The 25,661-nt window shown below is 42.0% G+C and overlaps 1 protein-coding gene across 1 annotated transcript in view; it reads left to right on the forward strand.

The window, feature by feature from the left end:
• Positions 1-25,661, forward strand: part of LOC122789760 (heat shock factor protein 3-like) — a 1,295,435-nt gene that overhangs the window by 1,086,000 nt on the left and 183,774 nt on the right. The window contains exon 9 of the mRNA XM_044057197.1: positions 14,250-14,486. Coding sequence (XP_043913132.1) covers positions 14,250-14,486 — 237 coding nt within the window. The remainder of the gene's footprint in view (positions 1-14,249; positions 14,487-25,661) is intronic.

Consider the following 25,661-nt stretch of genomic DNA (forward strand, 5'->3'; position numbering starts at 1 on the left):
AGAATAAGACATATGTTGGAGACCCTTGATCCTCTTGGTGAGGTACTTTTGTGGTCTCTCCAGCTGTTGCAAGTGCCGGGTGAGGTACATACCAAATGGGGCATTGTACTCAATCATGGGTCTGATGAGGGAGGAGTATAGGGGTACAATGACATCCTTGGATCTGGAGGTGAATCCCTTCATGATAAGGTGTGCAAGGTAGAATGTTTTTCTAACCACTTTGGCAACGTGGGTGCCAAATGAGAGGTCGCTGTCGACTTGGGTCCCTAGGTCTTTGATTACTTTTTCGGTGCTCAGTGGGTTGCTGTCTATGTGATAATTTGTGGGTACTTTGTTTTTCCCAAAGGGGATGACTATACATTTTTTGGCATTTAGTTTAAGGCCATGACTCCGGCACCAGTTGTCCGTTTCTGTGAGGCCTTTTTGTAGGATGTATGTGTCCGCTGGTGTATCGACTATGGCACCTAGTTTGCAGTCATCTGCGAACTTTGTCAGCCACAACCCTCCCATGTTTGCTTTAACATCTGAGAAATAAATGCCGAACAAGAGGGGTCCCAGGACAGATCCTTGTGGGACACCACTTGTGACTGGCTTTGAGTCTGACATTGCTCCAGTGATTTCAACTTTATGGGTTCTGTCCTTTAGCCAGTTTGCAACCCATCTAGTGAAATAAGGATTTACGTTTAAGCTGTTGAGCTTATCTGTGATGCCTGAGTGGGGTATTGTGTCGAAGGCCTTAGCCAAGTCCAGGTAGGCTGTATGGACTGCTTTGTCCTCATCAATGACTCTAGTGACTGTTTCGAAAAAGTCAACCAGGTTCAAAAGGCAGGATCTGTCCTTTACAAAGCCGAACTGGGTGGGGTCAAGTGTCTGTAGGTCCCCGATGTCTCTGTTTATGAGTTCCATAATGATTCTTTCCATAGCTTTGCAGACCAGGCTGGTTAAGCTTATGGGGCGGTAGTTCCCAGGGTCTGTAGAGGTACCCCCTTTGTGGAGTGGGACCACTGTTGCTGTACGCCAGTGTTCAGGTACATATCCTGTAGTAAGGCTCAGGTTAAATAGCATTTTTATGTGCGGGTTTAGCTCCTCTTGGAGTTCACGTAGTACGCAACCCGGGATACCGTCATTGATGCTGTGTTTTTAGCTTTGTTGAGGGCGGCTCTCACTTGGACATCTGAGATGACAGGGAGATTACATTCAGCTGGGATAAGTATTTTTTCTTTTGGGGGTGAGGGAGGGGAGAAATTTGCACTGAACCTGTCAGCCAGAATGTTGGCAATATCTGTGGGTTCAGTGTATTTTTTGTTGTTGTGAACTAACTCTGAGCATATCTGAGGGTTTCATGAGGTTTCTAACATAGCTGAAGAAGGCTTTGTGGTTATCTTTAGTTTCCTTAGCGATTTTTCTCTCAAAGTTGGCCTTGGAAGTTTTTATGAAAGAAAGTAGTTTTCTGCTAGTGTTGATCAGATATGTCTTCCCTTTATGAGATTTTGCTTCCTTCTTTTGTTATACAATTTGTTAATGGTTTGAGGTCCACCAGACAGGACGCTTGCCTTTGGTGGAGAGGGACTTGGATTTATTTGGGATTGCATGAATCATGCATTCTTAGAGATGTCCATAGAAAGCATTTATGAAGGATTCGGCATTGTGGGACGTGGTATCCACTGGCCCAGTGGGCTTAAAGGATACCATCTCCATCTTAAGCAGAGTGAAGTCTGCCTTTGAGAAGTTTTTCACTGTGGTCTTTTGTGCTGGGGGTGGAGGTGAGATATGTATATCCATGGTGATTAGTTTGTTTTCAGATCTCACTAGTGAGGGGCATACCTCCGGTGTGGAGCATTTTGTCCCCATGTTTGTGATGATCAGGTCTAGTATATTATCTCCCCTAGTGGGAGAGATGACTAGTTGTTCCAGTGCATTTGAATTTATGAATTCCAGGAACCTTTGGGCTAGGGTGTTAGGGCTAGAATAATGTACCCAATCTATGTTTGGGTAGTTGAAGTCTCCCAGTATGATGGTATTTTGTGATATATTCATATCCTCCAATGTCTTCAGGAAGGCTGAGTGGGGATGTCCTTCAAGGATGCATCTGCAGTCTTAACATATGGGTTGTCCTGCCTCAGGCAGCCCTTCGGTCAGCCGGATTCCAAAGTCTGGGTCTGGCCTCGGCTGATGTCGCACTTCACCCGACGTCATAGCTGCTGTCAATTGGGTATAAAGGCATCAGCCGACGCCATTTTCCTCAGTCTTTCTTGCCGTGCGGTGCCCAAAGCAGAAGCTGTTCGCAAGTGCCGGTCGGTCAGAACCAGAGATTACTACTACCGAAGACTTCTAAAAAGCTAAGTACCCCGTTGGGGACTCTTTCTTGCTAAGTACCCCGTTGGGGACTCTTTCTTGCCTCAGCCGATGTCAGAAAAAGTAAATAACTGTTTAACTTGTGGGAAACAAATACCTCATAAGGATTTCCACTCTTACTGCCTTCCTTGCTTAGGCCCAGACCATGACGTAGCAGCTTGTCTAGCCTGTGCTTCCTTCAACCGACGGACACTTAGACGTCGGTCAGAGTTTGCAGAGGAGTTTTTCGGCCCCGCTTTTGCTTACAACATGCCGTCGGAGACTCCGACTTCACAATTAGCTAAAAAGCGTAAGGAAAAGGACCGACACTCGCGGTCCGCGGTTTCGGCCAAAACCTTGGTTAAGCCAACCGCGAGTGTCTCGGTTTCGGCGGAAACCGAGTCCTCGGTTCTTCCTTCAGCCGAAAGCATGCCTCCTACAACCGAGGCCTCACCCAGCATGGCTGAATCTGCTACTGAATTTCCACCTGCTGTTGCAGGTTCTCAGGATTTATCAGATACTATTCCCTTAGACATATCTACTCCTGCACGTGGAGCTTCTAGGCCCCCTGCATCCATGTCTATCAAGGCTTTTTCTAGGGCTAAAGCAGCTAAATCTTCTAAGGCCTTGCCTGCTAAAACCCCCTCACACAGGCCTAGCTCTAGTTCCCAAATGCTCAGCCTGGCAGAGGATCTCATTTCTTTGATCAGGGGATCCCAACCTCACCCTGACAGGGCCTCTCATCCCCCTCCAGAGAAGAGGCCTAGAGCAGAGCCCCCTGAGCCAGTTCCTACAGATTATTCCTCTGATGATTCAGAAAACTCAAATCCTCCAGAAGGCCCTTATTTCTCCATAGGAGGACTCTGACGCAGAAGACTCCATTCCTTCTGCCTCTCCTCCTGAGGAATTTTCTTTTGGGAAACCTTGCATGCTATGAGAGAGCAATTTCAATGGCAGGGCCAGGATTTTTCAGATTCTAGGAAAAGGCTAAGGACCTTTTTACATTTGCCACAGCATAGGCCTTTAGCCATTCCTCCAGTACTAACAGTTGTGGATGATGCATTTAATGATGCTTGTACTGCCCCTGACTCTCTTCCCCCGGCCCCTGCTAAGCCCGACAGATACTACAGGGTCCCAGACACACATTATCACTTGTATAAGGCTCCTATTGCAGATCCTGAAACTATTTCACAGGGCCCCAAAGCTGTAGCAACTGCCTCTGCCAAAAACCCCCTCCCCTCTGAAAGAGAATCTAGAGCATTAGAGAGATGGGGTAAAAACGTTTATACTTCTGCTACTCTTTCGACTAGGGCCTTAAACTGTCAATTCCACATGATTCAGTATCAGGAATTTTTGTTAGATCAGCTAAATAAAAAACTGTCCTCTCCTGAACCTATAGACAGTAAGTCCCTTCAGGATTTGGTACATGACACTCAACAGGTCAGTAATCATTCCTTAAAATGCGGCTATAATGCACTGGAGGCTTCCTTTAGATCAGCTATGACTGGTACAGTGATCAGAAGGCATGCATGGTTAAAAGAGCAATCCTTACCAGACCATGTAAAGTCAAAGCTCCTAGATGCTCCCATGGAGAAACACAGTTTGTTTGGCTCCCCTGCACAGCAAGTGTTAAAGAAGGTAGAAGAAAAAGCAAAATTTGTCCAAACAGTCAAGGATTTCTTACAGGTCCAGCCTCCGAGGTTTAGTAGAAATTGGCCTTCGAAGAATTGGTCCTTTCCAGACACCACCAGAGCACAGAGAGGCAGAAATAGGCACCCAAGAGGCAGAGGTCAATCCACAGGTGCCTACAGGGGACGTCAGTGGCAGCCTAACAACCAGAGAAGTGCTGCCACAGATCCAGCTACTACCACTTCCACAGGACAGTCACAGTGACTTGGCTCTGATACCGCCTACCAGGGAACAACTGGAAGCACCCTTAGGCGGAAAGTTAGCCTTATTTTCAGTAAACTGGCATTACATTACAGGAGACAAATGGATTTTACAGACAATAGACAAAGGTTACAGGTTTCACTTCCATACTCTACCAAGGAAGAGAGGAATGCCAAACCTACCACCAAACCAAAAACAAACGCTCTAGGACAAATCAACCACTTACTAAGGATGAGAGCTCTAGAAAAGGTACCGTCTATGGAACAAGGACAAGGATTTTATTCCAGACTTTTCCTGGTACCAAGAAAAGAAAACCAATGGAGACCTATTCTCGACCTTTCCACTCTGAACACATATCTCATTGTTCCAAAATTCAAAATGCTGACCCTACAGCAACTTCTTCCCATGCTGGGCAAGGAGTCTTGGCTGGTGACTCTAGATCTCAAGGAGGCATACCTGCACGTCCCTATACGACCAGATTGCAGAAGATACCTCAGATTTCTTGCAGGATCAGAGCATTATCAATTCTCAGCATTGCCCTTTGGCTTATCTACTACGCCCAGAGTATTCACAAAATGCCTGGCATCAGTAATTGCTCATTGCAGGCTTCAGGGAATTCAAATTTATCCATACCTGGACGACTGCCTGATACAAGCGGACAACAAGATCAAATTAACAAAAGATTTGGAAAAGGTTATTCACCTATTGCAAGCCCTGGGATACACAGTCAACATAAAAAAGTCAAGGCTGGTACCATCCCAAAGGATAACATTCTTGGGTGCAGAACTGGACACATCAAATCAAATGGCATTTCTCACAGCAGAAAAGCAAAAGCAACTACCACTCTATTTCATGGCATTAACAGCATAGAACCAGCTTACAGCAAGGAAAGTCCTGCAAGCCCTGGGTTACATGGCATCCTGCATAATATTGATTCCACATGCCAGACTACATATGAGGAAGTTGCAATGGTACCTAAGGAATTTATGGTCTCAGCACAAGCACAGCCTAGAAACCCAAATTCCAATAATTCCATGCCTGAAGCAAGAATTCCTGTGGTGGGCTCAGGCCTGTCAGTTGAACAAAGGACTGCCTTTCCACAGCCCTCACCCAAGCCAGACTATCACCACGGACGCCTCAGACCTCGGTTGGGGGGCACACATGGTGGACAAGTGTATACAAGGCCTATGGACACAAGACCAGCTGAACCTACACATAAATCAAAAAGAGATGCTGGCAGTGAAACAGGCAATTCAGACATTCAGACCGTTTCTTCAACAAGGTCATTTGCTGATAAGGACGGACAACACCACAGTTATGTGGTATATCAACAAACAGGGAGGCACACATTCATATCCTCTATGCCGGATGGCAATGGGCCTGTGGAATGTGGCCCTGAACCTCAACATTCAGCTCCAGGCCATATTTGTGCCAGGAAAAGAAAATATACTAGCAGACACCTTAAGCAGAACTACCACAGATGCCCACGAATGGATGCTGCATCCAGACATCTTCAAATCCATTACAAAGAAATGGGGGCTACCAGAAATAGACCTGTTAGCATCCTCACACAACCACCAATTGAGAAAATTCTGCACAAGGACATACCACCCACTTGCTTGGAAGGTGGACTCCCTATCCTTCAGTTGGGAAAGCCTGACAGCATATGCATTCCCACCTCTTCCTTTGTTGCACAAAGTGCTACTGAAGATCAAAGAAGATCACCCAAGGATCATCCTGATAGCTCCAGACTGGCCGAGGCAGCATTGGTACCCGCTACTGAGGAGCATGTCTCAGGGCACATGGCCTCTACCTCTATTTCCTTTACTGCTAACACAGAACAACTTCAAGATCCTGCATCCAAACTTGAAAACACTGCAGCTAGCTGCTTGGAATCTTACATAAAACAAAATAACCCAGATTTATCTCAGAGGGTTAAAGACATTATCCTGGAGGCTCGCAGACCCTCCACAAGGAAAACTTATTCAGCAAAATGGAAAAGATACCTCATTTGGAGTGCAGCAAAAGGAGAAAATGTATCATTGGCAAACATAGCTAACATCCTGGAATATTTAGCAGAACTTTTCCACAAGGGCCTGTCTTACTCCTCCATTAAGATTCATGCATCAGCAATTTCAGCAGAATACAACATGGATCCTCCAGTCTTCTCTCATCCTCTACTCAGGCAGTTTCTGAGAGGAATTAAAAATGTAAAGCCTCCAAGGAAGCCACCTTTGCCTACATGGGACCTGAACTTTGTGCTAGAAAAGTTGACACTTCCCCCTTTTGAACCAGCAGCAACAGCAGAATTACAGTTCTTATCTTGGAAAACTGCTTTCCTGCTTGCAATCACTTCAGCAAGAAGGGTTTCTGAATTGCAGGCATTAATGGCAGTACAGCCCTTCCTTATCTTCCATCAGGATAGAGTGTCCTTGAGAACTAACCCTACTTTTATGCTAAAGGTGGTCTCCAGGGTATCATTGAACCAAGCAATCCACCTACCAACATTCTTCCCCAACCCACAGAACAGGGGAAAGACTACTGCATACCTTGGATGTGCACAGGCAATTGCGCTACTACCTGGACAGAACCAAGAACAATAGAAAAACTGACCAGCTTCTGGTAGCATATGCAACAGGAATGGAAGGAAAAGCAATTTCAAAACAGACAATCTCAAAATGGATAGGAAATTGCATTAGATTTTGTTACTCTTTTCATGGAAAGACAACTCCAGAAAACATCAGACCTCACTCCACAAGGGCTACAGCCACTACTACAGCTTTCTTACGGAGTGGCTACCAAAGACATTTTAGAGGCTGCTACTTGGAGCTCCGTGCATACATTTGCCAAGCATTATAATCTACCTTTATACTCCAGATCCCGAGCAGGTTTTGCCACTGCTGTTTTGCAAGGGATCTTAACTACACCATAATCTTCTTAGTGCCTCCTCCCCAGTTTGGCTATGGTATTCTACCCATATGTTAGGACTGCAGATGCATCCTTGAAGGACATAGTACAGTTTTGTACCTACCATAAATGTAGATGTCCGAGAGGTATGCATCTGCAGTCAGATTACCACCCTCCTTCCCTCTGTGGTACTCCTAGGGTATTTGCCCATCTTGTAGCTAGCTGGGGGAATCTATTATGGTGTATTTGTTTGTATATATGTATATACATGTTTATTTTTGTTTGCTCTCTGCTGTTTGGAATCATTTGCATTTATCCAAATTTAGCCTTCCTAGAGGGCACCTGGCATCTGGGGCAAGAAACACTGAGGAAAATGGCGTCGGCTGATGCCTTTATACCCAATTGACAGCAGCTATGACGTCGGGTGAAGTGCGACATCAGCCGAGGCCAGACCCAGACTTTGGAATCCGGCCGACCGAAGGGCTGCCTGAGGCAGGACAACCCATATGTTAGGACTGCAGATGCATACCTCTCCGACATCTACATTTATGGTAGGTGCAAAACTGTACTTTCCTGAGATTGGGAGGGTGGTCTGTAACATGCTACCAGCTGTATAGCAGTTTTGCCTATGGTTAGTTGCACCTGTATGGTCTCCGATGCTTCATGTGTTGCTACTAACCCGGAGGTGTGGGTGTCCTTGATGAATATGGACACTCCCCCTCCCTTTGTGGTTCAGCCCGGGTTTTGTGGCCAAAAAGCATGATACGAGGTATAGCCTGGTAGTGCTGGGGTGCTCTCAGGAGCCTTGAACCAGGTTTCAGTTACTGCACAGACGTCGATGTTCTCCATACTGAGGAGTGCATCGAGAGGCTGCATCTTGAGATTTAGACTTCTGGCGTTGAGCAGCATTACCCTTAGTTTTTTTCCATTTTGTTTTCTAAGGAGGTGGGTTTGTCTTTTGAGCCTTGCCTAAAAAGGGCACTATGGGGGTGGCGAGAGCCTTAGCCAATATCCGGAAGCCCAGTGGTGACAGGTGCAAGCCGTCCCTTGCGAAGCAGCGTGGCTTGTCCAACATGTCATCTCAGGCAGACAGACATTGGATCCCCATAGAATGACACCAGTACTTGAGCCAATTATTAAAGCTGATCATCTTGTCTTTGTATTGTGGCATCATTCTTGGTGAGGGCAAGATGCTGCTCAGGGTCAGAGTCATACCAGCGTGGGCCACATAATCAGAGAGCTCCTCTATGTCTCTTTTCATGTAGTCCAGGGAGGTACATCTCAGGTCATTCACGCCAGCATGGACAATGACGGAGTCATATTTGTACTTGATTTGGAGTGACCTGAGTGCGTGTGTTATGTGGCGGATCTAGCTCCCGATAGGCAGCTCACAGTCACCCTCTCCTTGTTCAGCTTGGTAAGCGGGACATCAGTGTGTCTGACTATAGAGTCACCTATTACTAGTGTATCAGGCATGGTGTTTGGCTTTAAGGCTGTGATTGATTGACACACTGATTTATTGAAGTATGTGTTGCATGTGTTTTGTTTTGAAGTGGTGGGTTTTTGGATGTCTGCTTTGGGAGCCTCTGTTGTTTTGGTAAGTTCTTTATTAGAGCCTCCGAGTATGTCTTTGTGTTTTTGTGTGTTTGGTTTGCAGTTGTGGTAGGTCTATGTGGGACTGGGTTTTTTGTGTGTGTGGTTACCATCTCCTCCTGTCTGGTCGTGCCAGCCCTGAGTTGAGAGAGTTCAGCCTCCAGTTTGGCTATATAGTTGCATCTCTCACATGTATTTGTGTTTGTTGGGAGGAGGAGAGGTTTGTCTGTGTACATGAGACAATTGTAGCATTGTCTCAAGATACCCAGATTTACCAGCTGAACTGTAGTGGACGCCAGAAATCTGCCACTCGACATACTAGAACAGTATAAGGGAGTGCTGTGCCTTTAAGAGAAGTGAATATTCACAGGAGTGGTAGGTGGATGTAGTGCTTACTTAGTACGAGAGTGCTTACTTAGTAGAGAAGTTTTGAGAACAAGTGCTAGGATTATAATATAGCGAGTAGTCTGATTATACTAAGAGTAGAGCTTCCCTAAGGGAAAATTTGAAGAGCAGACTTGGCGGAGCCAGAAGAAGTTATGCGCAAAGCCGTGCAAACGCGGATTTTAAACAGGGAACTTCAAAAGAGCATATAACTATAAGAATCAATCAGAAGAGGTTTGAAAGGATTGGGAAGAGAGAGTGGATAAGCAATTCACAAAGAAACAATGGGGGACATAATATATTCATAAAGTAGCAGAAAGTATTCTAAGAACTGTGTACGGGACTGGAGAAAGGAGATTCTGCATTAGGGATGACTGCAGTTAGGGATACAGACAATAGGCAAGAGGGGGGAGGGAAAGGTAATAGAATGGGAAGACGCCAATAATTTATGTGGACTGCAGGTTACAAAAAAAAAATAAAAATGTCCAGCAGTCGTAAAAAATAAGGCACCAGAAGTACTTCTTAAGTAAGCCTTACTTAAGAAGTACTTCTGGTGCCTTATTTTTTATGATGGACTGCAGGTTAGAGATTGCCTTCCCTATCAAGGATTGATAATCAGAGTGTAGGCAAAGAGAAATAAATTGAGGGGGGTCCTAAACGAAATACCAGCACTGGTAGTGTTTTTCATTGAATTTATAACAGAAGCTGATGTTAAAAAGGAATAATTAAAATATTACTACAAGAATCAATCAGAAGAGGTTTGAAAGGATTGGGAAGAGAGAGTGGATAAGCAATTCACAAAGAAACAATGGGGGACATATATGTTTGTCTCCCAAATATGCAACAAAATCTAGATGATTTAGGATTTTGCTTGGAAATGTTTACATAGATATTTTATAGCAAAAGTGGCCTCCAGAGAATTTTTCTTCAGGTAGACAGCAAATGTTGGAGATGTGATGGGAAAGAGGTAATTGGGAACATATTTTCTGGGAGTGTAATAAGTTGGCAGACTTTAAAGATTCCCTGCAGACAGCTCTATCAGAGATATTGGATGGAAAAAATTGGTGTAACTAGGGAAATGATTTTTCTGAGCTATGATACAGAATTGGACTTGCCTAGACATAGTAAGACCTTGCCAAGTCTAATGATGGTGGCTGCCAAAAAAGCACTTACTAGAAAATGGAAGTCAAAGTCTAAACCAGCTCTACTGGAAGTTCTGAATATAGTAACAGAGATAAAACAACTGGAACTGGGATCTTTAGCAAAGGGTAGGAGCAAATTACATAGAAAAAAATTAGAATTGTGGGAACAATACATACAGGGGAGGAATGAGGTTTAAAAGAAGGGAGGATTGGAATGATCTGTATGATGTTTGACTGACAATAATTGGGTAGATTGTAAGCGGTGTATAATGTTTGCAACTAGAAGTATGTCAAAATTGTTTGTTATGTAAAATGTTTGTAATTAAGATTGTCAATATGATTTGTTTTTATTTATATAAATGCATGATTGCCTATGTCATAAGTGATAATTTAATAACGGTGTTTCTTGTTAAAAAAAAAATCTAGGTCTCATGGTATCAATGATACTTATGATGCCACTGGCCAGATTTCATATGAGAAAGATTCAGTGGTATAACAAGTTATTGGTCCCAGCACTTGTAACCCGTACAGTTCCAGGTACCAGTGCTGGAATTTGTGAAATTAGCATTACAATGGTGGAGGGATCAGATGTCTCTGAAAACAGGTCTACCCTTCTCCCTGTAGACCCCAGTTCAGTCAGTCTAGGCAGAGTCATCTGATTTTGCATGGGAAGCAGTGTCCAGTGGAAATTAAGTGCAAGGTGTGTTGGGTCCTTCAGATGCTACAAAGCACATAAACATCAAAAAATGTTAGCAGTGATTCAGACCTTAAAAGTTCTTTACAACTTATGGTTTCCAGGTCCCCTTTAATGGTCACAGAAATACCACTGTCATGTGGTAGTTGAACAGACATGGAGATACAAGGTCATACCTTCTTTGCCAGTTGGCACTGATGGCTTGGGAGCTAGCCTTACAGGCTTCTTTGATGTTTCAGGTCTCATGCATTCCATTAGGGCAAAATATAGTGGAGTACAGACTAAGTAGATCCTGGACAGACACTCGGTCATGGAAACTCAAGACAGAGGTCTTACAGGACTAGGTCCAGATGTGGGGAACACCTCAGATAGATCTGTTATCAAAATAGACAATTGGGAAAATTCTGTTTGAGACATCCTTGCAGCCATGCTTGGAGGATAAAAGCATTACTGTTCTTTTAGATGGGAATTTTCCTTTATGGATTTTCACCCTTTCCATTAATACCCAATGAACTTTTGAAGATTCAGAAAAAATACCAAAGGTTATTTTGGTGGCTCACACAGTGGCTGGTTCACACCAACTTAGAGTAATTATAACTGACAGCCTTGATAACTTTAGGTACTTGTTCCATGAGGATGTGGAGCAGGTGTTAAGTGAATCAAGAAACCCTGGAACTAGAAAATCTTTTTGTTTTTTTTGGTAGTGCTTAACCGATAACAGAGGGGCTGGTATGGTGTCTACCCCTCCGGTTTTAAAATACTTGCTTGAGCTACCAAATGATAGCTTATCTTATGCATCTATCAAGTGAATCTTACAACCATCTCAGCTGGTCTGCCCATAGATCCCCTATTTCATTTCTTTATGTGTCAAAAAGTTTATGACAGTGGAGCTGCACCAGAGACCCTCTCGATAGCAAATTCCTCTTCCTTGTTATCAAAGCTTTTTCTTGAAAAATGTATATTATTTCCTTTTCAGCTGACCTTTTGGGATGATTTAAAGTTTATCACTTGGAAATGTGTTTTGCTTATTGCTCTGACACCTGCAAGGTGAGTCTCTGACTTGGAATATTTCATGATGGGCCAACTTTTTTGATTTTCCAGAGAGAGAGAGTTGTTTTGTGCTTTGATCCATCTTTCATGTCAAAAGTTTTCCTGAATTTACTGTGATTCAACCCATCAATCTCCCACTTTTCTTTCCAAAACCTAAAAGCAAGGGAAAGAAGATTCTGTGCACCTTGGATGTGCACAGGTGGCTCATATACTACCTTGATAGAAATAAGCCGAGTCCCTATTAGATAATCGAAAGTTCAGTTCATCGAAGGAAACTTACCTCAAAAATGCTGTTCATCGAACTGTTTATAGTGAGATCGCAGTATAGTGAAGATCAAAAAATTTACCCTTTCCTCAATGTAGTGCGATCTCAGAGTTGGCATATATAATTAGTGGGGGGTGTGGGGGCACAGCCTCAACACAAGAGCGAATTCGATGAATGGCATTTTTGATGCAAGTGCCGTTCAATTAGCTTACTTTTCGATTACCTAATGTTGACCCAATAAGCCCTTAAGGAAGGCTGAACAGCTGTTTATTTCCTGTTGTGGGGCTAAGAAGGGTCAGCCTGTCTCTGAGCAAATGATTGTCCATTCGTTGTTCTCTGCTATTGTTTTTTGTTACTCCAGCCATGATAAATCTGTTCCAGGTAAGGTTAAGGCATATTCCACCAAAGCCTCATCCTCTTTGATGGCATATTGGAAAAGAGTGGAGTATAGAGTCCAGTTTGTAGTGCTTTTTAAAGGTATGAAGAGAAGACCAGGCTGCTGCCTCAAGAATGCTTCTAAAGTTCCAGAGCAGACTTTTCCAGAACCATTCTCCAGGGGCTCTTGGATCCTTATCCTTCCTCCTCCCAGGTAGGGTACGCTTTGGCAATCGGCAGTGTAAATTATTAGCATAATGTAGTTGCATAAGGATTTTTTTATCTCTAACATTAGATGTTTGAATTTCACACTGCGTCAGTAGCAGCAACCCCCTTATTTTAGATATCATTTGATGATATCCAAAGATATGTTTTTGCTTGGCTTTGGTTATTTGTGTTGGTGTTTTTTAGCTGTGAGTAACTTGGTTTCAGGCAATTGCTTATGGTCCTTCTTGGTTCTTCTTACTTAACACTAAACGCCTGAACAGCTGACTTCCTGTGACAGGGATTAAGATTCCCCTTGATGGGAGGGGGTTAGCAAGTCCACTATCATAGGGAGTCAGAGGAAGGAATTTTGAGCCCGGAAAACCGCAGCTGTTGGTTTGTGCAGGCAGAGAACCCATTTGCTGCTGAGGCAGTGTGAAATTCAAACATCTACTGTTTCAGGTAAGTAAGACCTGCAGTACTGTATACAGTGCTTTCGAACTGCAGCTAAGCAGTGCACCCAATCCATCACACCAATAATAATCAAAACTGTAAACTCAGCAATGCTGTTGTCAGCTTAAACAGAATTACAGAAAGCATTTGGGCAGTACTCCTAATCACTTGCATCTCTCAGTGTAGTAACTCATGAGGTTGCAAAACCTTGAGTGTAAGCCAAGTTAAAAAAAAAAAAGAAAATCAACCAGTCTTGTTTTGTTCACACAGTCTGTGATATTGATCATGTATCCCCTGTGTTTTAACCTGAGATAGAACCGAAACGTCTGAGAGAGGTAGTGAAAAGCATAACAACAGTAACATACATACTAATAGCACTGCATAGGCAGTGCAGACATGCAACAAACTCGGAATGTGGCCATTCTGTAACACGTCACTGGAGTCATAGTGCATATTTAACAGTCTTGAGTAAACATAGAGCCAACACTTCTGTGCGAGCACACAGATTGTGTACGGTACCATTTGCATTAAGGCACAGTGCTTATTTTTAGTGCACCTTATAACTTTCGGATGTCTTGGAATCTCATTAGGATCTTGCAGCATCGTTTTAGCAGGCCGCGTACAATGACTGTCCTTAGTGGGCACTTGTTTGATAAGATGTATGGCTGTCTTCATTTTAGCTCATAATGTGGTTTAACTGTAAGACCACATCAGTATTGGATTGCAAAGCGTAATTGTAAGGTTGGGGAAGTTAGTTCTCAGTATTTAGCCTATGCACTGCTTCTCTAGTATGTTGCAATCTGGTTATCTACATTTTGTGTTGTGCTATAATTAAAACTGAAGATATTTCATTTATGGTTATAGACAGTTTTGTTCATTTAGTCTTGAAGATCCATGTCCACACTACCTCTTAATACTTGCTGACTGCCATATCTTTTTTTGTTGTTGTTCCTTGCAGGATGAAACATCACAATCAGGTAAATAAAATACTTGTATCCTGTGATGAAGAAGTGACATCAGAATCAAACACCCTAACAGGTGCAAAGTGCTACACTTCAGAAGGCAGTTGGGCACCGATAACACCAAAGGAAATTCTTGCAGTTCATTCTCCTAGCATCGAGAACCAAGACTTGATATTAGAAGCCATCTTAAATGGGAATAGTGCTCCTACACAAAATGTCTGTTTAATTGACAGGTAGTTCAAAGTTTTATTTAAAATGAGTTTAAAATGTTCTGAACATTTAGTAACAATTTTTGAAATTGATGTTACATTTTATTTTTTGGGCAAAGTTTATTTATCATCAATACATCTGTTTAATGCAAAAAAAAGTGTTTCAGGACACTATATTGGGCCTAGTTCCAAAAGACATGCTCTCAGTCCAAGCAACCAACTTCTGTAACATCCCAGAAAAAAATAACTAGTGGTTATGTCTGTAGAAGGCAGATTCTGTCAGGTGGTTACTGTCTGTGGTGCCTTTTCTGTTATAGAATCATGATATATCTGCCTGTAAATGCTTCATGAGCTCTAATAAGAAAGTTCTCAGCAGAAGGAACATAGACCTCGCTCCCTTCCTCAAGCACATGAAGCTAATGACCTGTATCTGGCACCTTTCACTTTAGGTGGAGTGGGGGTCTTCTGTGTTAATCCAGAGAAATGTGGTATTGGGAAGTGATACTGCAGTTGAAAGTGGACAGACTGTATGTAAGGAGCAGGTTGGGCAGATGACACAAGGCCTGATGGTCCCTGCCATCCCAGCTGAGGACTGAGAGTACTCATGTACCCCCCTCAACTTGTGGGCTACAGCTTCTACATTCTCACCTGGTACTGATCCCTTCAGAAGCAAAAAGAAGGGATTGCTGCTAACATGAGTATCTTGGCCATGACCTAAACAGTCACGACCTCTAGTCTGATCTCTAGTTTCTTTGTGCCTGTGAAGGACATGTGGCCTTTCGGTTTACAGACTGTGACATCAAATAGGTTATATTCTAGGACATTCCAACAAAACGGATAGAGGAAACTGTGGAATGCTCCAGATCTTTGAAACTTTATACCTCGTTATAGATGGGAGAAACAGTGTCTATTTTTTGAAAGAGGAGCGATATTGTAGGGACAGGCATTTGGACTCTACTGCCGTCATTTATCATAGGGTTGCCGATGAGTATGGAGCCACCAGGAATCATATCAGGTCACAGGTGGGCCAGCCTTCAACCACGGGAGAAATTCCTGCTTTGGAGAGGAAAAGAGCTGTTGTCCCTTTCCTGGTCCCTTAAATTTAGAGTTTGATAAAGTGGATTTAACCTGTTTAGCCCAGACCTCCTTTCCTCTGATCTGTTGTCTGACTAATGAGGAGTTGATTCCATTACGCACACTCTTTTCCAGAGGCTGTCTACTTTGAGAAAATGCTAAATGTAGTCAGGAAATTCTTCATGTGGGGCATCCAGTAAGGTTTCTAGCTCCCACAAAAAGTATACAGACCTCTTGGGACATAAGGATCTAAGGTCCACAGCATCTTCCACTTTTACAGACTGTCACAGATGATTTTGAAGTATCTTCCTTAGAGCCAGAGCCTTAACCTCTAAGAAGCTTGATAGATTTTACAGGGCTTAGGAATCCTGTAAATACCTGTATTAAAAAAATGTGGCCATGGTGTATCCATGGATGTTGCCAATGGCTATAAACTCATTTCAGAGCTCAGTACACTCTCTAATAATGACAAGAGCAAGATCTTAAATAGAATTGGCAAAATGTTAGTTACGCTTGCCTTCAGAGCTGTGAACTTCCAGATCCAAGTCATTCAGTATCAAAGGGACAGTTTTAGGCCAGCTGAGAATATGACTTCCACGATAAAAGATATAGTCATAAAAAAGAATTACAGGGATGACCCAGACAGCTTTGTCAGTGTGTAAGGATGTAATCATGTGGGTTTGATACCACTAAAACCTATTAGTAAAGATGTTCTTCATGTTTCACTGTTGTAGTCATTACATTTGGGTAATCTGCTGGCAAGTTGCACTCAGTCAGCCTGATTAACAAAGTGTTGGGTTCTGCGTTGGTTGCTGTCCCTTCTTTCAGGTCGTCAGGGGTATAAAACATGCAGCCGACACCATTACATCAGTCTTTCTTGCCGTGCGGTGCATTGAAGCAGAAGCAGTTCGCAAGTGCTGGTCAACCGACTCCTGAAATTTTCGATGTTCTTCATGTTTCACTGTTGCAGTCATTGCATTTGGGTAATCTGCTGGCAGGTTGCCCTCAGTCGGCCTGATTAGCAAAGTCTTCGGTCTTGCATCGGCTGCTGTCCCTTCTTCCATGACATCAGGTCGTCAGGGGTATAAAACATGCAGCCGATGCCATTACATCAGTCTTTCTTGCCATGCGGTGCCCGAAGCAGTTTGCAGGTGCCAGTCGGCAGACTCCTGAAATTTTCGTTTTCGAGTTTCAGAACCAAAGTCTTCAACTAAAAAGCTAAGTACCCCATTGGGGAAACTTTTTCTTGTTCCTTACCAATGTCAGTAAAAGTTATGATAATTGCATTACTTGTGAGAAGCAAATACCTCATAAGGATTTTCATTTATACTGTATCCCTTGCCTAGGCCCTGACTACAACATACCTTGCTGTCGGTTTTGTGCTAAATTTAATCAATGCACTATCAAACTTCGGTATATTTTTGCTTCTAAATATTTTGGATCATGCTTTAATTATCCAGAAATGCCGTCGGTTAACAATCGAACTACCGGAATACCTAAAAAAACGCAAAGAAAAAGACAGGCCGTCGAGGTCCAAAACTGACAACAACGCTTCTCCTAAGCCAGTCGCCAGTTCACCGGTACTCAGTGAGGCACTTTCGCAGCCCCTGATACCCGCTACTTCTGATTCGCAGGCCTCTACTGAGACCCATTCAGAGTCCGGAATGCTGCGAGATGCTTCAATTTATGGAACCCGCAGATGTCTCTACCTTAGATCGGTCCGGAGCCGCTGTACAGGCACTGGCTTCTGAGGGTGTTTTCAGGCCTACAGATTTGTATATTAGATCGCCATCTTCAAAACTAAGGCCAAAATCTAAATCTATGTCTAACAAAACAATGCCTGGCCCAAATGTGCAGGCCCCTATGCCTAAAAAACAATTGATCAAAATGGCTGAAGATTTAATTACTCTGATCAGGGGTAGCCAACCCCCCGCATTCTAAGAGGCCTAGGTAAGACATTGATTATGAATCTTCTGAACAGGATTCTGTTTCTTCTGACTCTTCTAATGAACAGGAGTTGTCTATACCTACTTATGAGGACTCTGATGCAGAAGATTCCATTCCTTCTGCTTCTCCCCCTGAGGATTTTTCTTTTGGGGAAACTTTACATACCTTAAGGGAACATTTCCACTGGGAAGTCAGGATTTCTCTGAATCTAAAAAGAGACTTAGGGATTTTCTTCTTCTTCATCAGCATAGGCCTTTGGCTATACCTCCTGTTCTAGACATTGTTAATGATGTTTTTTCAGAATCTAGTATGGCTCCTGATTCTCTGCCTCGGGCTCCTTATAAGCCAGACAGGTACTACAGGGTTCCTGACTCCCACAAATTCCTTTTCAAAAATCCTATTGCAGATCCTGAAACCATCTCTCAGGGTCCCAAGGGCATTAAGGCTTCTACTGCTAAAAATCCTACCCCTTCTGATAGAGATTCCAGGGTGCTGGATAGATGAGGTAAGAAGATTTAAACTTCTGCAACCTTGGTAATCAGGGCTTTAAACTGCCAATTTCATATGCTTAACTATCAACAGCATATCATGGGACTGCTTAAACAGAAAATTGTTAATTTCTGACTGTGTGGAAAATAAAGATTTACAAGGTCTATTGCATTCAGCTGAACAAGTTGGAAAACATACTTTGCAATGTGGGTTTGATTCTTTGGAGGCCTCTTGGAGGGCTGCTGTAACTGGGTCTGTGCTAAGAAGGCATGCTTGGCTCAAAGAGCAAACTCTGCCTGATCATGTTAAAGCAAAATTGTTGGATGCTCCTTTACAACAGGACCGTCTCTTTGGTAATAAGGTTGAAGAAGTTTTAAAAAAGATGGAAGATAAAGCTAAATCTATGCAAACTGTGAAAGATTTATTACAAGTGCAACCTCCAAGATTTAGTAGGCACTGGCCTACTAAGAACTGGTCCTTTCCAGTTCCTTCGAGAGCCACTCAAGTCAAACCCAGACATTCCAAAGGCTCCAGGTTTCAGTCACATGGGACTTATAGAACAAAACAATGGGGTGCCTCCTCCTCCAAATCTGGAAACATCAAGACACCTCCCTATGGTATGCAGTCTCAATGACTTCCCTTTACACTTACCAAGCACTTACCTTTTAGCCGCCCTTTTGGGGGGAAAACTGGCACTTCATGCAAGAAACTGGCATCTTATAACCCAGGACAAATGGGTTTTAAATATAGTATCCCAAGGATACAGATTGTATTTCCACACGTTGCCAGTCCCAAATGGATGGCCAGATCTGCCCCCAAATCAGTGGGCAGAGGCCCAGAAACAAGTACTGTCCCTCATGGACATGGGGGATATTCAACCAGTACCAGAAGAGGAAAAGGGACAAGGTTTCTATTCAAGACTTTTCCTGGTACCCCGAAAAGACAAATCATGGCGTCCAATTCTGGACTTGTCTATTCTAAACACATTTCTGGACATTCCAAAATTCAAGATGCTAACTTTTCAACATTTACTTCCTGAGCTAGGCAAAGATGCCTGGTTGGCAACTCTAGACCTAAAAGAAGCTTACCTGCATATCCCAGTCACGGAATCTTGCAGAAGATACCTCCGCTTCAAAGCAGACTACTTGCATTACCAGTCTTCACAAAGTGCCTAGCTCCAGTAATTGCATTTTGCAGGCAAAGAAATATTCAAATATATCCATACCTGGACGATTGTCTAATTCAGGCACATTCTTCTAAAATATCTGGCATTTGTAAAAAGGGTTCTAACTTGTCTAGGGTACACTATGAACGAAAAGAAATGACAACTGGTACCCTCTCAAAAAATTACATTCCTGGGTGAAAGCTTGAATACAGCTGCCCAGATGGCTTTCTTTACGCCAGAAAAGCAAATTCATTTGGTGACTTACTTCAAACAGGTGGCAACAAAAACCTTGCTATCTGCAAGACAAATTCTGCAAACCTTGGGGTTCATGGCCTCCTGCATTCTTCTAATTCCATATGCAAGACTGCATATGAGGAAACTTCAGTGGTACTTAAAAAGTTTATGGAGTCAACATTGTCACAGCCTGGAAACAATGATTCCTATCATACCTTGCCTGCAACTAGAGTTCCTATAGTGGGCAGAGTCCTGCCACCAAAAATCAAGGGACTGCCATTCACTCCACCCCCTGCTGCCCAAACCCTAACTACAGACGCATCAGACTATGCTTGGGAGGCTAATCTGGTAGGGAAGTGCATTCAGGGCAAATGGAGCCCAAATCAAATGCACCTTTATATCAATCAAAAAGAAATGCTAGCTGTACAGAATGCACTGACAGCCTTCAAGGACTACCTTCATCCAGGACAATTAATGATAAAGACAGACAACACCACAGTTATGTGATACATAAACAAGCAGAGGGGTACACACTCCTACCCCCTTTGCAGACTAGCCATGGCATTGTGGAACACGGCCTTGACCTATCAAATTCAACTACAAGCTGAATTCCTGCCAGGAAAGCTGAATACTCTGGAAGATGAACTAAGCAGAAATCTCATGGACCCACACAAATGGAAACTGGAATCACAGATTTTTAACATGTGGACACACAAATGGGGGAGTCCAGACATAGATCTTTTTGCCTCACCCCAGAACTATCAGTTGGACAAATTCTGCACAAGAACTCATCACAAAAAAGCCTGGAAAGTGGATGCTCTATCTTTCAGCTGGAAAAACCTATCAGTCTATGCCTTTCCCCCTCTGCCTCTGCTCTCCAAAGTTCTACTAAAAGTCAAACAGGACAAATCAAAAATGATTTTGATTGCTCCAGACTGGCATCGCCAACACTGGCACCCACTCCTGCGCAATGTGTCACACCTTCCACCATGGCACCTGCCTCAGACACCTTACTTACTGTCTCAGCAGAACAACCAGATTCTGCGCACACAGCTACAAACTGTGGATCTTGCAGCGTGGCTAATCACCTAAATTCACCCTTAGCATCCCTCAGCAAACCTGTGATGGATGTCATTTTGGAAGCAAGAAGGCCTAGTACTAGAAAATCTTATGCTGACAAATGGAAAAGATTCTGTGCCTGGAATCAATCACAAGGGATAAGCACAGCAGTGCCCAGTATTCCTCAGATTTTACAATACTTAACTGAGATGCTTCACAAGGGCCTGTCCTTTCTTCCATAAAAATCCATGCCTCAGCCATTTCAGCTCATTACAACACAGTACCTCCCCTCTTCTCTCATCCTCTGCTAAAGCAGTGTCTCAGAGGGACCAAAAACTTAAGACCACCCAGGAGAGCTCCAACCCCTGCCTGGGACCTCAATTTTGTATTGGAAAAACTCACTCTCCCTCCTTTTGAGCCAGCTGCTACTGCAGACTTAAAATTTCTCTCCTGTAAAACAGCTTTCCTTTTATCAGTCATTTCAGCTAGGAGGATTTCTGAATTACAGGCTCTTATAGCAGTGGAGCCTTTCATCATTTTTCATGCGGACAGGGTATCTCTCTGGACCAATCCATCCTTCATGCCTAAGGTGATATCCAGTGTGGCTCTTAATCAGACCATTCATTTGTCAACTTTCTTTCCCAATCCAGAGAACAAGGGGGAGCGGATTCTGCATTCATTGGGTGTACACAGACAACTTAGATTTTACTTAAGACAAAATCTCAAATAAAATCTGAACAACTACTGGTGGCATTTGCTGCAGGGGCAGAGGGAAAGGCTATTTCAAAGCAGACTATTTCCAAATGGATAAGCCATTGTATTCATTTCTGCAATATGCACCATCTTAAACTATCCCCCAGGGGATCAGATCTCATCCCACCAGGTCTGCATCTACTTCTACAGCCTTTCTCAGAGGTGTTCCTACCAGGGACATTCTAGAAGCTGCTACCTGGAGCTCAGTTCATACATTCACCAAACATTACCATTTACCTTTCATCTCTAAATCCAGAGCTGGCTTTGCCACTGCTGTCCTGCAGGGCCTTATAGCTGGTCCTAATGCTGTATAATTCCCTCCACCCAACCATAGCTTTGGGAAACTACCCAAATGTAATGACTGCAACAGTGAAACACGAAGAACATAGTACAGTTGTGTACACTTACCATAAATGTAGATGTTCGAGTGTATTCACTGTTGCAGTCCTGGTTACCCTCCCTCCAGCCCCCTATTTTTCTCTGGCATTACCTCTACTTTCTTTCACTATGCTTAAAAGCCCTTTTGGTGTATTTGCTTTTAAGATTGGAGGTATATTTTTTGTGTTTTTAATTTTATTTGCTCCCCATTTGGGGGGCACCTGACATCTGGGGCAAGAAAAACTGATGTAATGGCATTGGCTACATGTATTATACCCCTGACGACCTGACGTCATGGAAGAAGGGACAGCAACCGACGCAGGACCCAAGACTTTGTTAATCAGGCTGACTGAGGGCAACCTGCCAGCAAATTATCCAAATGTAATGACTGCAACAGTGAATACACTCGAACATCTACATTTATGGTAAGTGTATACAACTGTACTGTCTTGTTATGGTAATGGAAATCAGGAGGCATGCATGGACAAGAACTTAGTGTTTGGTCCCATTCTCAGGAAATAATCAGAAAGCTGGAGGAGAAGGCATCTGCCTATTCCAAAGTTTTGTAGCAACCATCTTTCTAAACAGTGTCTGCAGCATACAAGACATTTATAAGTACTTAGGTCTAGCATGTAGCCACCTCAACTATTCTTATGTGGATGACTTTATCATTTAGGCAACTTCCATGGAAGAGATGCACAGAGCTATAATGCACAATCGTCTTTCCAATGTGGGATTTTCCACTACATTGAATTTGTTACTGGGAATGACCCAGGAATCTTTTTGGACAACATCAGAATAAATATTTTATTTAAATGGCAAGATAATGCATCTGACCCAGTTGCTCTAGAACTTCAGTCATAGGAAAGCATTGTCAGCTTGTACTCCTGAAAGTTCTGGACTATGCCTTCAGCCTTTATCGTCATGAATGTGCATCATTCCCTCTCCATTGATGGCATTTTGTGTTATCTACCAAAGTGACCATGTACTTGACAGCTTTCAAAAGCTCGGACTCCCTTCCCTCTCTCACCATCTGACAGCTGATTGACTCAGCATATCCTGAGAGGGAAGCATTCCTCTGTCACTGGAAGTGAGTGGTCAGACACACTGTCATCCAAGGAAGAAATTCCTCTGACTCTTTACATGATCCAGAGCTGACTGCTTACTGCTCAGATAAGTCCTATTCTGGGACTCCTTTCTGTAATTTTATTATTAGATTTATTATTCTCTTTCTATTTGTATTCATTTTAAGAAAATGTTAATCTTTTATTTCTTTCGAAGTTCACAGGAATTCCTGAGGGAATTTCTGCTTGTACAAGTGTGTATTTGGCTTCCATCTTTGACAAATGTTTGTTCTTAACTGTTTCTGAGGAAACTTGTAGTATTTCTCTCAGAAATCCGATGTGTATGTATGCTGTTAGACACTAGGAGCTGTGTATTGCAGTCAGAACCGCAAAATAATTGCACATTTCTTTACTGTTGTTACTCTGCTCTATTTTCATCTTTTGACTGGAAAATAGTACAAAATTTGGATTTTTTTTACCATTTATACATTATTTACTATATGTATGACTCAGCTGTTTGTGTTTCTAACATTGTGTTGTGATTTTTACCACAAATTAATTTCAATATACCGTCAATATTTTATTGTCTCTGACAAAAATATAGTTTAAATTGCTATGAAAAGTTATTTTATGTTAATTTAACATTGGTGAGTAAGTATGTGGAGCTAATTTTTATCATTGGTTTGGAACTTTGGTTTCTCTGGTGTTTGGACTTTGTGTACTGGAAATTCTGAAACTTCTGTTAATTGTAAAATAATTCTGAATTACATTTCATACTTTTTTGTGATAATAGCACAGTTGGGCAGAGTTTTGTTGTGTGAGGTGTGTGGACATACTTATTACTAGAAACTTTAAGTGCTTATTGTGATGTATTATCCATTACTGTCTTTGTTATTCTGGCTGGCGTTCTGTCTCCTGACTTAATGAATTCTAACTCTGGTATCACCCATCAAATCTGGTTGCACCTAAACCAGAAAAACAAGGTAAAAATATGCCTCAGCCTACAGTTAGTTATTCTCTCGGGGCCACTGCTCTGCTTGCAGACCACTTATCTTTTGTTATGACTTCCTGTAGTGTAGCTTTGCTGGCCACTATACAGTGGGGGTTAGACACATCCTCTGTAGCTATTCAGTACCTGGCACAAGTATCAAACAATATTAATGCATAAATAAACAAATGTTGTTACTGGTTTAAAATCCACTATTTTATTACAGGTGTTGAGCACCTTCATCCTTCTTAATGGGGACTTATCAGAATATGAACATAAAGTTGTGCAAAAAGTCTTATATTTTATAAAAACAATAAAACACTGCTATTGGTTTGATTCAAGATAAGTAATTGTCAATTGACAATAAATTAAACATTTGACCCTTACTGAAACCGGAAGAATAATGTGCATGAATTGTTGATTATGAAGTTAGTTTTTCAACCAACTTAAAACCACTTTCAAACATTTATTTTTGGAATATATTTTTTTCTTACAGAAAGCATATTTAATAAACCTAGGGCAAGAACTGGAGAATGTGTATAAAAAAACTGATGTACATTTTTAATAAGTACAAAGGTTTATATGAAAAGATCTTAAACAAAATAGCGAAAAAGTACAATCATTTATTTTTAAAGAAGAAACAGATTAGTTAGGGATTCTAAACAATATAGCAATAAGGTTGCATATTCAGTATCCCATTTGCTGTCTTCTAACAATAAGAACAGTAAGAACAATAATATTAAGAAAGTAGCTTTTGCAACAGGTGGGAATGTATTAAATGATGGTAGACAAAAAGGCAACAGCTTTGATGTTGGGTGATAGTAACAATGAGAGGGACAAATTCCAAGAGGCTCGGGATTTTCAATATCCCATGTGCTTGGAGAAACTGGCCAACCGAACAGCACAGAGATTGAATTCATGTCCAGATTATGCCCACTCAACTTGGAATGTTTATCAGAAATGAAGGAGGGGTAAGAAGAGATAACTTTGAGTCGTAATGATATCCTAAATACCTGTAAGGGTTTTAACATTTACATCTGTACAAATCAAAACATTACTAAGAAATATTTTAGTTTTTTTTTTTAAAGCTTTTAAGTTTGTCCCCAAAAGATATGTTGATGTAGCAGATTTGTTTGGTGGAATTGAAAAATGATGCTGATGTTAAGTTTTCTCATAAATCATTTCAAGATAAAAATAATACCAGGCAAATGAGTAATAGTCACACTACTGCAAGTCTTAACTAAAAGAATACATATAATCCTCCCCTTCACCCCCTCATCAGTATATATGAAAAAGTGGTGATGGAAGATGTCTATAGGATGCGTTCAAAAAGTTAAAAATTTTCTTGTAATCTTACTAAGATTGAAATGAGTTTACTCAAAAAACTTAGAATGGATAACAAGTACACATCATGAAACCAGGTAAGGGGGCTGGGGTTATTTTTGATACAGAAAACTATTCCTGCGCTATGCAAGAGATTTTAACTCGGATACCTATATACCAGTATCAAAAGCTCAAATTAACAGCGTATAGTAGAATAGATTCTTATTTGGAAGAATATGTACTGAATCAATTAACTGACCCAGAAACCCATGAATTTTTGGTGAATTCAGCATATTTTTTTTATTTATTTATTGACATTTGTTAACCGGGTTTGTCCAACTGGGCTTGTGGCCCATTTTCAGTGGAGACCCGAGGAGAAAAGCTCCAGTAATACATTTTAAAACAAGTACAATTTTAAACAATATTGATATAATAGCAGTTATAGCAAAATGATTCACATATGTTGGGATACATGCATAAAGTTAAAGTTGCATTAAAAAGAAGCTAAGTAACAATTTTACATTGATATAGTTCAATAGGTCAACAATTAACATTTTTTGTTTGTATAAAATTGTGCAAATGCATAGTAGACACATTGGAGAGAGAGCTGTAATGAGGTACTAAGTATGGTCCTTTTGAGGGTACATAAAGGGAAGGAAGACTAAGTTGGGGCATGGCAAAGGCAGGTTCTGGAATTGAGAAAATAAGCTTTTAGTTCATTTTTA

The sequence above is a fragment of the Protopterus annectens genome, chromosome 15.part0 (assembly GCF_019279795.1).
Source record: "Protopterus annectens isolate FY-2018-M chromosome 15.part0, PAN1.0, whole genome shotgun sequence".
Classification (NCBI taxonomy): domain Eukaryota; kingdom Metazoa; phylum Chordata; order Ceratodontiformes; family Protopteridae; genus Protopterus; species Protopterus annectens.